Genomic DNA, 13984 nt, shown 5'->3' on the forward strand with positions numbered 1-13984 from the left:
GGAAGAATACCAGACAACTAGAAAAGGTTGTTCAGAGAGCTTTATGTGTAGAAAACCAGAAGATAGAATAGTTACAGAACTACAGTTATTGTATTTATTTGACTGGTAGCAGTAGTATGTGAATAAATGTCTTATTTCACGATCCATTAATGGACGGTAGGTAGGGGAATTTTCTCCTTCTTATATCAGTGTGATATTTTTCCTGCAAGCATGTTCATTAAACACTTTTGTTTGTTTTCTACAAACCGACACCATAGATATTACAATGCCCTCAGAGAAAACACCATCAACTTAATCCTACTAGCTGGAATATAAGCCCCAAAAAGCAGTATTACAAATTCTGACTGTTAAAATTCTGGGGTAGATGTAAATAATCACTGTCAGTATTCTTACTGTCATTTATTATATTCACTATGTTTGCACCTGTAGAGTCTCTAGATGAAAATTATAAAAATTCAACTCGTGAACAAAGTTTTGTGTCTACAAAATCCATAGCAGAACAGTGGGGAGAGAGAGAAGGATCTAATCAAATGAAGAAAACAAGTTTTAAATTCCGTAAACTAACTGTAGGAATGATGGATGTGTCCTTGGTTTTGTAATTTCCAATTAAAAGCAGCCTCTGAAGTGACATGCTGCATATAAAAAGATATAATAGAATATTTAACATATTTACTAACTAATGTTTCTACTGCAAGATCTGGTTTTGGTTTGTTTTCAAGTTTCTAGCACTAAGTTAACTCTCTTAAAAAGGAAATAGCTACCCATGACCCTCCATAACTGTTACTGTCCCCAGGGTTGACCATATTATTAATAATGGCAGACAATCGGAGCAGTGAGGCTCCTCTTAAAAACTGATCTACCTGTCAGTCATAAGGAACAGTTTCCCCATTCTCTCACTTTCTTTTACATAAATCCATACAGTAATTCCTACATCAGGCTCACTACATATTATTGTATCATACAAGCTTTGGCCACAGGTCTTGACATCTCCGAGGCAACTATTTACAGAATAAAAGTCTCATCTGTGCTATTCTACAGATAAAAATGTTTTGGACATATGTCTCTAGCTGCCTGCATACTTATATTTATGTCATGAAATCATGAAAGAACTATTCATTTAAAATGCATGGAAACTAATTTTGGAATGCCATCTTGGTAACGCTGCTTAACTAAAATACTGTTTAGGTATTAATGAGGTTTTTTTGTTTCTTTGTTTTTCAATGGCCAAGCTCTTAAGTTGTCAATCATCAAATCAAGAGAGGATTTCAGTTTTAATGGATGAAGAAAAGAGGTTAAGTATTACAAACATTCACCCCTTTGCAGGTATTGCATACACTATTAAGCAACAAGAGCGAGCACATGACTAGTTTGGTTTACCTTGGCAAGTGACTCATACGGACTGATTTGACTTACAGCAGTGTAAGTCAAATGATTTATTTGACACCATTTACAATAATTTATTACAAATAATGATTGAAATTGTTTTTGGATGCTACTCCATCTCAAATTCATGCACAATCAAGGGTTAAGCCATGAATATAAACATCGCTGCTGACAGCACTTACGATTTTGAAAAAAAGGTAAGTTACATTATGACAGTTCTGTTTGGTGAAACATTTTAAAGATATTTCAAGATTTCACATTACCTTTCAGAATCGCTATGAAAAAATGGTCACTTTCAAATGACTGTTAGGCTGAAAAATTTTACATACTGTTCTCTGATTATATGATAACATAAATCATTTTAAGCTGCGAAGGCAGTCTTATGCAGGCAACAACTGAAGACATCAGACATGCTACTGCGTACAAAATCAGAAGAGTAGGTGTGGTTGTATCCGAGCAAGGCATTAGCAAAGCAATTTCAATTCTGAATTATTTTTAGTAAAAGTGTAGATAAAATTTTATTTGTTGCAGATATTTTTCAGTTTCCTCTGAAATAAACTTAGTACATCCTATTCTCAAGCATAAGAAATCTCAACTGCTTGCACAAATCTGAACAGAGACTAGTTACTTGTCGGCTGGCTTTACTCATGCAGGGAGATCTCCCGTAAACTAAACTACTGCCCCAGTGAGTTTTGGAAAATGAATCTCATTTGCAGTCCCTTTGGCACTTTAAGTTTCTTGAGCAGTAGTGAGCGGAGTTGAACAGGCAGCCATGCAAGGAAAGCACAGCATCCTCTTACCTGGAAAAGATTTTAGTCTTTGTGGCCAGGAACCCAGTTAGTTTTGTGGTGGAATATAGGGAGTTGAGTTTTTAATGCTTAAGTAAGCAATAAGGTGTCTGAAAAAATCGAGTCTCCCAGATAAGAGATCTAGAACTCTAGAAAGCTGGGGAAAAATATTTAAGTTTACTGAATTTGGGGATTTAAGTTACTTTAAGTTAATCTTAAGAAATCAGCTGCCATAGGTGTTAATTACTCTATCATTTCCTCAAAAGTTTTTTAGAGAAAAAGAATTACCAACACATGAGGCAGCATGGCTGAGACCCCAATTTTTCCTCGGAAGAGAATTTCTAAATTATCTTCACTAGCACTGTGCAAATTACAATATTAAAAGCTTCGTTAGAAACAAGCAAACAAACAAAAGACATTTTCCTTTTGGCGCTGTACTCCTTGCAGGGGCTGAAAGGAGTACTTCAAAAAGCAAATGATTATTTGTATTTAGTTAAGTGTTTTGAAAAAGACTAATTATTGGAAGCACCTATGACAAATTAAAAACCAAGATTGGTTATAAAGTGCTTATTTCAATAATTTTATTATAGAAGAACGCGTTTAATAAAAGCATGCATTAATGTCTTCCAATAAGCTTTGGCCAAGGAGGTCCAGCCATGCTGTGCCCACAACACCTCTCCCACATCCAGCTAATTTGCTATGCAACTAGCTCACTATGAAGTGAAACTGTGAAAAACACAGTAAGCAGACCAAACATACATAGTGGGATTCAAAAGGAAAAAGCCAACACACCCATGAAGAAAAATGAAATAAAATGTAAAGCGAACTAATTCGTATCTACAAATCCTAACCCAGGCAGGCTGGAAATGCTCACACCGCTTGTACTCTACTCTCATATGATCTTATTTCCAGTCCCTGCTGACATAATACAGCAGAAAATTATTACAATTAAATCAGGGAAATAACACCCCAAAATACTATCTCCTAAGAAACTGAATCTGTAGTCAACACAAAACACAATGGAATTTACATGAATACTGGTAAGATAGCTACTAAAAGATGAAGATTAGCAGTATGTGGAAAACATGGACATTTCTCCCACTAACCATACACTTACAAACTTGTGAGTAATGTTTCACTGGTCTGCTCACTGCTAAGAAATGACTAAGCCCCAACTTCTCCAGTAGACATTTAAAAACATAGGAGGTTTTTCTCCAGGGAAATTGCTGAGGAGCAATTTGAGTAAAAGAAAAACGTGTTCAAGAAAGAAGGCAGATACTCTCACTACTTCCCATATGTGGTGTTTTGGAAAGCAGAAAGAAGGCTAGCTCCATCACACAGAGCTTCACCTGTGCAGGCAGCAGATTTTTCAGACCCCACCCACAATCTACAAAAAAATCTACGTCTTTTCTCCCTGCACCTCCGCTTCCCCATCATGAATTATTTTATTCTGGTTTTACAATGGCATTAAATGTTAGCATTGACTGAGAAAAGAGTAATTTTTAAGTCCTACTACAGTTTTTTGGAGTTTGGTGTATTCTCTTTCGATTTCTCTGTGGCGAGAACCTTGCCTGTACGCCTTGTAAGAGGATGAGGTCTAAAAAACCTTCAGAAAAATCAGGCTGCTTCTGCATCCCTTACTTTGGAACTTTTCTTCTGAAGCTAGTCAAGGAAATACAGTAAAAATAAATGTTACCCTGAGTCAATGCTAGCACAATCACTTCACTGATCTGACCAAGAACGATAGCGCTATAAAGCTTTTTGGAAGGCTTCTCCAATTTAGGCAGCTTTTTCAAAGCAAAGCTTTAGTCAATTTAAAAGAAAGACTAAGGTTTCCCAAACACGGAAGATAGATACTTCTTACTATTACATAGTTTCCTTTTCAAATAGGACTCTAAAATGTTTGTTTCTCACTTTGTCAGTGCTTCAAATTTTTTTGTTTACATACATTCCCTCCTTTGCAAGTATTTCATACACCATTAAGTAATACTACATTGCTGGCCAACATCATTAACAGTTGATTGAGGAGCTCAGTCTTCAAACTGCACATTTTCAAGGTTATATGACTCATGATGGTGACTGGAGAAGGAAGAGCAAGTGTAAGAGATCACAGGGACTGCCCTCAGACAATGGGAGAGTGAGTTATGAACTGATGAGGTCCATAGTTATCTATAATCGATCCTTTGGAAGATGAACTACTCCATTTTCTTTTTCAGCCTGGTCAGCAAGGATTCATCAGGCATTTCACTTCTGTTTGAACTGCTCATAAACTTTCACTTTTGCTACAATATTGTGAAAATCAGCGATTGTAAGACATCGCTCTAGTCTGACTCAGCATGTCAAACACCAAAGGAGGAACAAAACCAGGAGCTGTATTTTTTGTGAACAAAGATGTAAAAGCTATCAATAGCAAACATAACAGAATCACTTGTTTCAAAAGCCTAAAAATGCAGGCTTTTCAAGATCAGGCACCTATCTGATTACAGCAGACTGCTCATACTCTTCAATAAAATGTGTTGTTCACCTCTGAGACACAAAACACTGTAAGTGACGGCACCTGACAAAAACAAACTAGCAGCTAAGTAAAAAAAAAAATCCAAAAAGCAGGCACCACTGCTTCTCTCACTGAATGCAAGCTTGTTTAGCAACACCACCTACTGACATGTCAGTAAGTATAACTAACCGTACAGATGCAGAATGCTAAACTATGGCAACCGCTGCAGTTGAACATACAAAATCCAAAACGCCTCCCTGAAAGGCTGTCCTGGAATTTTCACTGCAAGGAGGAAGCACAGGTTATGATTTCTCAACTATTTCCCCTGCAATAATCCTTCATAATATTTCATTAATTGATGTGTCCTTGTTCCAAAAAGCTTTTTGCCCTTTTAAATCTCTGATCACCCATTTCCCTACTGAAGGAACTCACTGGTGTGCACTGCTAATATATGGTGAGCTGGTTGTTGGCCAGTGGGAGGAGGGAGACAAGGGAAGAGCAAGGAGGGGCACATCTTCCTGACCAGGAGCTAGACGGTTATGTCTTTTTGAAGCTAAGGTTTACAAACAAAAATTTATCTTACATCAAACTAGAACTTTCTCCACACATAACATGGCTCTTGTCTCATTAGGGATCTGTTATGGGTAAAGATTTCTTTTGGGAGATACAGCACTCTACAGGAAAACATCTATAAATAACTAAGACAAGCAAACTGCCATCAGCTCTGACCACAGGGAGGGAAACCTCAGCTGCCTATTGCCAGAACTCAAAATCCCTACTTTAAACAGTGCTCGTACATAAAGAGGATAGGCTTTTGGTAACTGTGCTTAATAAACACAGGCCTGGCTGGCTCATGGTAAACACACACAAGGCAATGACAAAACATTATGAGCGTGTCCTATTTTAGAAACTGTGATTGTCAAAATATATCAAGTTAGCTTTGATCTCTTTCCGTAAACTTCATGGTACCAAATCCTTAAATATCTATCATTAGTTAAGCTCCAAATTCATAGTCAACAACCGGAAGACATATAGAGCATACATGCAACTGCATTAAACAAATTCTATGTACATAATCTTTTATTTTTAATAGTAGATCGGCCACTGAAGTTTATAGAATACAGAAACATTGACCAAACATGGTTTAAAGGGTTTACTATTTTTACATAACTTTGATAAAGAATTTGCCATATTTGTTACTAACACAATCAAATTCAATACAAAGATGAGCAATATTAAACGTTACCAAACATGTACAAATTTTAAAGTGAGAAAGCATTGTTACCGAAATAGTTTCTTCCATAAGAGAAAGTTTTTCAGGTTTTTTGAGGTTTTTTTTCCATTGGTATTACTGGAGACATTACATAGAAATTCTAGTTGGCATTATAAAGGAAACTAGTTATTCCCACTGCTATTACCACTACCATTCTGCAGAAATCTGAATGCTTAAAGCAAGCCTAAACCTCTCAAGCACACATGCAAGTAGTTGCATGCAGGGAACATGCAAACCCAACACCTACCTCCACTTTCCACCTTTGGAAAGAAATATAAGCAGGTAAAACAAAAAAATCTTTCCCTTGACTTTCAAATTGAAATAGAAGGGTGAAAAATAATTTCCTACTGCAACTGAACTCACTACACCCAAAGAGGAAACAATCATATTTCTATATTTTTGTATTTCACAAGGTTTCTCCTTACATACTAAAGCATTCTTTATTCCCACAGGGACTGATCCCATAGGCAAGGGCACCTGTAAGGTACAAGCACCTGTAAAGTACAAACACATTTTCCCACTTTGCAGTTAGGTGCCTTTTATTGATCTGCTGGTCAGCTCTCACCACAAATAAAGTTACCCAACTTCCATCTTCTGCAATCAGTCTGGTCACCAAGAATTCCTGCTATCAAAGTAAGGTATGACTTTTTCGATGATTACTTCCCCTTGACAATTCTTTGAAATGGAACAGAAGAGAGCAGGCATAAAGAAAATCAGAAAGTGTCCTACCGTAACAAAACCAACCCAGAATTACAGTGTAATATTCTCTCTTTGGAGACAGTTCTTTCTAAAGTACCCTGTCAGACATTTGAATCAACAACTATATTCCAACTGCAACTGTCAGCATCAGATGCTTTATAAGAACACATAAAACCTTACAGATTTGAGTAAGTGCTGAAGGCTATTGAGAAAAAATACTATATATAGCCATTTAGTTACTTACATTGTTGTTGCGTGTTTCTACTGCTGGAAACTTCCTGACTATGAATTTGACAGCAGATTCCAGGTTTTTGTCAATAAGATAGGATGGTTTGGCTTTGGGGTCACCGCACGCCTATAAAAAAATACAATAAAAAATGAAGTAAAAACACAATCATCCATCTAAAGCCAAGTCATAGTTGCAAATCTGACGACAAACTAGAAAGATTCTTTCTTTGTTTGTTTGTTTTTAGTGAGCAGGTGATAAAATGAAAGGCAAAGTGCAGGGACTGTCACAGCTGAAATATGCAATGGGAAACAGTACAGAGATGCTCTTCTACTGAAAAAGATGCATGGAAGTATCAAAGCAGTTAGTGCAGAACAGCAGTGGGGGAAAAAACTCAATCCTAAAAGAAGGAGGAAAAAAATGGTTTCCTTTTAATGCTATTCCTGGTTTGAGGTAGTGTTGTATTCATCTGGAGTTAATAAACTGTTAGAAAATTCAATCATGTCATCATCTGTGGAGGACAGTGCTGGGCACAGTAAATGATTAAACTATCCTTTGTGAAACAAAACTAAAAGCCCCACCACCAACTGCATTTAATTTTTCTTTAAATTGTTAACTGCAAGACAATTTTCCATCCCACAATAAAACCACCGGTACTTGCCTAAGTATCCTATTTCATTAGATTAAAAACTCAAGTTTTGCTCATTTTCTTCGCTCCTACAGTAGCATAGGCTGTGCTTTAAAAGCAGCAATCAAGAAATCTCATTACATTTTGATTTGAACAGAAGTCGCAACTGAGCATTAAGTCTCTTAAATAACTTACACAGACATATCAGAACAGCTTCTGTGGACAAACGACTGACGAAGCACCTACTTTTGCCAGCTACAGTGCATGCTGTCAGACACACTACTTCTCAACTACTCTGACTAGCGAGCCATGCTATACCGTTTAGTTTGGAGAAACATACTAAAAGCAGCGTTACTTAAGTGACAAAATTTGTGCTCAAATTGTATTTTCTCTCAAATATTCATTTAGTTTTTTAGTCCTCACAGGGATTTGCAAAGGAGTTTTGTGTCTCATGCAAAACTAAATTACATGCTAGGTGTTTCTACACAACATAGTGAACTCGAATGACAGCTCATTTAAAAACTTTTCCACGCTGATTTCTATGACTGAATTGTGGACTGTAGAGACAGAAGTCATGAAGTATGAGACCGATTCTGAAAGCGGGCAAGCGGGCAAAGGGAAGGTGAAAAGCTTTGCAAACCTTCCAAACTTGTCCTTGCTGGGAAAGCAGTGTAATAAAAAGAGAGAGAAATTACATATAAACAAATTATTCTTAAATTCTAAAATATGTTACATTGAAGTGAACTAATAGACTATTACCTACATCCAAGAGAACATGACAATCACCTGTGACTCTAGGCAGCATACTTTCTATTGGATGGTGATTATTCTAATACTCACAAACAACTTCACATGTACTTATTAGAATTTTAATATTGTGCAAAGTGCTGCTTATATGCTGAAACATGTAACTGCTAATAGCATTTCCAAACTAAGTTCACGCAGGGAGAGAAAAAAAAGGAGTTAACAAACATCACATGCAACTACAGGGGGAAAAAAGGAGAGAAACTCAGTGAAGTTTTACATACCTGAAAAAGAAACGGTAGCCAAGAAAAAAAAAAACAAAAGAGTCATTATTGTAAGTTTCTAAAACTCCTACCAACAGTACATGACCATCATGATGCATGCTAATGTACTACTCTACTACCAAAACTCTGGCATTTGCTAATTTTTCCACAAAACCACTAAATTTTATTAAAATGTCATCTACAATACTGCAAGAAGAATTTATAATGAAAATAAGTTCAGCAACATCCACATTATCTATTAAATAGTTGCTTCGATATTCTTACAGCAGCAAACCACACGTGCCACAGAAGATCTATTCTGTACACACTTTAAAGTCTTTACACAATTTCAAAAGTAAAAATTATACTGTAAATAGGTGTCAAAAAAGTAAACAACGCGCGCTTCAAATTTGCAAAGTCTTAATTAACTAGATGCCATGTGTTTGTCAGAATATGTGTCAGGTTATTTCAGTTTTCTGTCCTTGCCACACATTATATAACTTTCTCTACTAAAAGAAGGATTACAAGCTAAGAAAACAGCTTAATGGACAACATATATTTGTGGCCTGTTAAAATCCAATATGGTTGCTTTTATATAGGAGATGAGATATCTGCCACCATTGACTTCCTAATGTTTTCAGTCTGAATTGAAACATTACTTCCACATACACTCCTTATTTTTCCTAGCAACAGATGTTTTTCCTCCTATAAGTCAGCTCTCCAAAATGTTTACTAAATTATGTTCTACCCAAGCCCTTACACACAGATCATTCACACGGAAACAGACGCCTGAAAACACTAACATGCACATCCTCACAAGGCTTCAGGAACTCAATTCCCAGAGATGACGAGTATTATCCTCAGTCTAACTGGCAATCCCCTCAACATATCTGAATATGCAAGAGAGCTTTGCTCCTTCCCATTGTTTGTTTGCCAACATCACACTTAAAGCAACTGTAATTCTTCCTACTAATAAACTATACAAGATTGGTCCATAGATAGAAAGAAAATTGCTGCAAGATATAAAAGGTTAAAGGTATTCTTCATACATTTCAAAATTCCAGCTTCTAAAAAGCTGTACAAGCCTACCTATGTGGACTGAATAGAAAGAGGACAGCAGACACCACTGAATGAGTGGGTCAATGCCTTTTTCTTCCCTCTCCCATATTCCACAGCAGCTCAGCTCCTTTCTAAGAACTGATATTATTTGATTTCTAGCTGTTTGTTGCATCAATACAGTTTTCATCCATACTGTTACCTGCATTCAGCATCACATGTAAAACAGTCTACATAAGCTAAACCTCTCCTAAAATGGCAAACAGACCTATGAAGCTCAAGCTCACTATGGTTTACTCTAGAAAGTGTAAAAGAATGAAAATACAAACCCCAATCCTAGCACTTTCACACAAGTGTGAAAGTGTGATAAGGCACATAACCACAACTTTGCACTGCAGAAAGAACAAAGATATTGAGGGCAAAGGTCTTAGAATATAGTTAAGAAAGGTACCTTTTGCTTTTAATAGTTGCATTAGTCAATACAAAATCCCTTGTCAGTACTGTAACAGGCAGGAACATCATGGTACAACATACAAAGATCACTTTGCCATATACAGCTCTCCAGCATTCAAATAGAATTTTGAGCATTAGCCAAATGCAGTAGCCCTTTCTCAATCAGCCTCAGATATCACTCCCTCCCCCCCCCCCAAGTGGGCTGCAATAACCTTTTTTCATTTCTTATCTTTAAAACAAAAAACCAGAATGGCTACATTTTTTGAGCTTTAAAAAGAAATTCAGGAATTAAAAATGTTCTTACTAGTGCAGCATTCATGGCATACAGCTCTGAAGCTATGAGATTCCAGCTGCTTCAGCCCAGAAATATTATACTGAAAGAATCTCCCAGCAGTCATCTCTAAATTCCTTTGTACATTACTAAACAGCTGTCAAGCAGTTATGCTGAAAGATGATGCAAAGCTACCGTTAAAGACTAATCTAAGTTTTTTTTTTTTTTTTAATTAACTAAAAAGCACTCAGACACTGGATTTCTATCAAGTTACACAGCGTTTCTTTCCACAGTGCTTTAGAATGGTACCCTGCCACGATAAGCTCTCAACTAAGTGAACATATTTTCCTGATCTGTCTCTGTGCATCCAACTCTAATAAACAACATGATTTCGATAGCTAAGAGATTCATTACTCGGAATACATCTTTGTTATCATACGCACAGGCCATCAAACTTCAGATAAGACAGATCAGACTACATGTACTGTTTGGAGATACTTCACTATGCCATATGTTTTGAATTAAAGCAGCGTTTTCCTACCTACCCTAATAATCTAGATAACTAAATTATTATTAAACAAAATTCAGACTCTATTCTTCACTTGATGCTATTAGGTTCTTCTATACTATTTCCAGTTTGAAAGTGAAGAATACTACATAGCTTCACTTTCTAGGCCGTACTCATTCAGAAGCGACCAACAAGAAAATATCCAACAACAAAAACCTGCTTAAGGTCTACATTTAAGGTAAGTAGCGTCTAAAGAAGAACACAGAATCCAGTACAACTGCCTTTGGCCCAGAGTACACCAACATGAAGAGATACAGCAAAAATACCTTTTGCCCCAATACAGTTACAGCTACCACTGCAAAAATCAAAGGCTAACATTTTACTTCCTACTTGAGGACAGAGGATGTTGGATGAGATCAAAAACCCATCCATCAACAAAATTACTACACATATCCAGCTGATGTGACACAAATAAAGGGAAGTTTATGTTCAGGTACAATCATTGTCAAAAGCCAGTGCCACAGCACAGTATACACAAGGTGCAAAGTTGCACTTAGAAAACCTAAACTTCACTCATGCTTTTTACCTAAACCTGCCACGTGTCCTTGAGTAAGAACATTGGGAAGTATTACTTGAGTTACATGGTGTAGGATGATTAAAAAAAAAGCCTAAATATGCTACTGTATTACAGAAATACCTTTTATATCCTTCTTTTTGATGCTAAGCTCAACCTGTTCCAAATGATTAGCAGGGCTCTTTCCCAATAAAAGAGAAACAGGGCCATTTGAATCAATAATTTCCTATTTTCATCCCCCAAACCTCTTACATCAGAAGATGATTATAAAACAAGTCATATTTTGCAGCAATTTAACGTTTTTACTATTTCAAGAGATCTTGATTTACTGTTACTGCGGACTTGAGATAAAACACTTCTGAGCACAGTTCCACTGGACTGTGACAAAATATACTGAAATAAATCTTAGTCAACAGATCACCTCACCTTCAAGTTTCATTTACAAATGAACCTGCACTAAAAAACTCTGTGAATTTAACGAGCAAATTGATGGCATTTCAACAACAGCAAAAAATATGCCAACCCCTGAGCTAGTAACTTTCATTAGTAAATGGAAATACGCTAAGATTTCTCATACTAAAAAAATGGGGAAAAACTCCTGTACGCACCATTTACAATTTACTACAGCACATTCTCTTGACATGCAAGAAAGGCATGCATAGTAAAACCGTTGTTCTTCTCTTGTAATAGCTGCTGACATTAAAGACTTCACCCTAAAAAGTATCTATAAGTTTGAATGCCTGGCTTGCGGCTATACATCCTATAAATTATACTAAATAATACATGACAAAGAAACATTCAGAGACAGGTTCATCATTAACTCTAGATTTCTGTAGGATAAAACATATTATTTCTTCTTTGTTTCTGTCATGCATTTAAAATAATGAGACAATCTCTAATTTTGAAAAAGCAAAACTCCTGAGAAGGAGAGAGAGGTGAATAATCAATAAAGAGCTGCTCTGAATGGTGAATACGTAAGGAAACAGTTCACACTACGTTTGCCTTAAGATCTCTGATGAAGCCTACCACAACTGCTCTGCTTTATTTTAGGTTTTGGGGAAGCCTAAGTTTATTATTAAACAGGCTGGTCCCAGGTAAGCTTTGTAAATGAAGCCTTGTCCTCTCAACAGCAATGCAAGCAGATGCAAGAATTAGTCAGTTACACATGGACAAATTATTAGGGTATAGTTTAACACTTTCGATGGCTAAAATTTAACTGTCCTACACGAGTATCACTTGGGTAATCTTGTACCAAGTAAATAACATTACTGATGTTTGCAGTTACATAAGTGATACTTGTACAAAAGGTAAACCTGTATTTTTTTATATATAAACTATGCTAATAGATTCAACCAGAACTGTATTGTTCCCATGATCCAATCAGGATCTGGAATCAGAAGAAAGTCTCTAGTTAACTAATTTTTTTGTAGTCTCTATAGGCCTTGGACATATCCAAAATATGGCTCAATTATTACAAATTTAACAGCTATTGCACCTTTCATGCACGAAGGTTCGAAAGTTTGAGAGATAATACACTTTCATATTAATTCAAAATTACAATTAAAGGTGTTAAAAGTCAGTCCAATGTTTCCTAGAGCTAAGCAAGACATCTTCCCCACCATTATTCATTATTTGGTGTGTCTTGAACCCCAAATAATATATACTTTATTTTAAATCCTAGTGTATCTCTACTCAGAGATCCAACCCATTAAAACATAAACTCATGTGAAATCAGAAGAAAAGGCTAGAAAGGACCAAGAAATTGCCTACCCTACTTTCCTGTTCCAAAGCAGGATCAACTGGATCTATGTTGGTCCTGGGAGATGTCTGCCAATCTTTACTTACAGGTCTCCAACAGGCTACATTCAAAAACACTCTCACAGTCTTTTCCAATATTTAATGATCTTTTTCATTAGAACTTTCAAGTTCTAAGATCTGAACTGAACTTTTCTCACTACAATTTAATCCATCACTTCTTGATCTCTGTGGCCATACTGAATTGCACAAACTATTCCCCTTCTCTCTACAGCAGTCCTAAATACTTAAAAACTTGTATCACTTATTAATTTACTTTAAAAAAATCTTCCCATTTTCTTAATGGGTGAAGTTTTCTGCACCACTGGTCTTATTATTCTGCTCTGGACTTTCTCCATTTTGTCAACATCTTTCTTGAAAAGTGTGTCAAATCAGATACGTTTTGGATGACTCTCAATGCATGCTGTGTAGAGCAAAAGGGTTACTTCCTTTGTCTTCAGACTATCTTGCTCACACATTTATAAAACCTCACGTCGTCCCTGATTTTTTGCAGCGAAATTAGTTGGCTCACATTTGCCCTGGCATGTCCCTAATCTCTCCTGGCTATTTTCTGCAGACTTGCTATCTCATTACTTTTAATTTTGTGTTTTAAATTTCACTAAGCATAAAATAGCTTACAATCATACTTGCTCAGCCACCTCCAAGTTTGTTAGACCACACCTACAATTTGCTAAGCTCAAACTGAATCCCAATTAGGTTCTTCATTATTTCTGTAGCTTCTCCCGGTTTCCTACCTACAAATTTATTAAGTACACTATAGTCATCATCTAGGTTGTTAATACAAAGAGTGACTGGAACCAGAGGTAAGA

At 36.4% G+C, this 13984-nt stretch overlaps 1 protein-coding gene across 1 annotated transcript in view; it reads right to left on the bottom strand.

Moving 5' to 3' along the window:
• The window catches only part of NCKAP1 (NCK-associated protein 1), a 60699-nt gene that overhangs the window by 42916 nt on the left and 3799 nt on the right, over positions 1–13984 (bottom strand). The window contains exon 3 of the mRNA XM_009329673.1: positions 6882–6992. Coding sequence (XP_009327948.1) covers positions 6882–6992 — 111 coding nt within the window. The remainder of the gene's footprint in view (positions 1–6881; positions 6993–13984) is intronic.

Source organism: Pygoscelis adeliae, unplaced genomic scaffold (genome assembly GCF_000699105.1).
Source record: "Pygoscelis adeliae isolate BGI_AS28 unplaced genomic scaffold, ASM69910v1 Scaffold7, whole genome shotgun sequence".
Classification (NCBI taxonomy): domain Eukaryota; kingdom Metazoa; phylum Chordata; class Aves; order Sphenisciformes; family Spheniscidae; genus Pygoscelis; species Pygoscelis adeliae.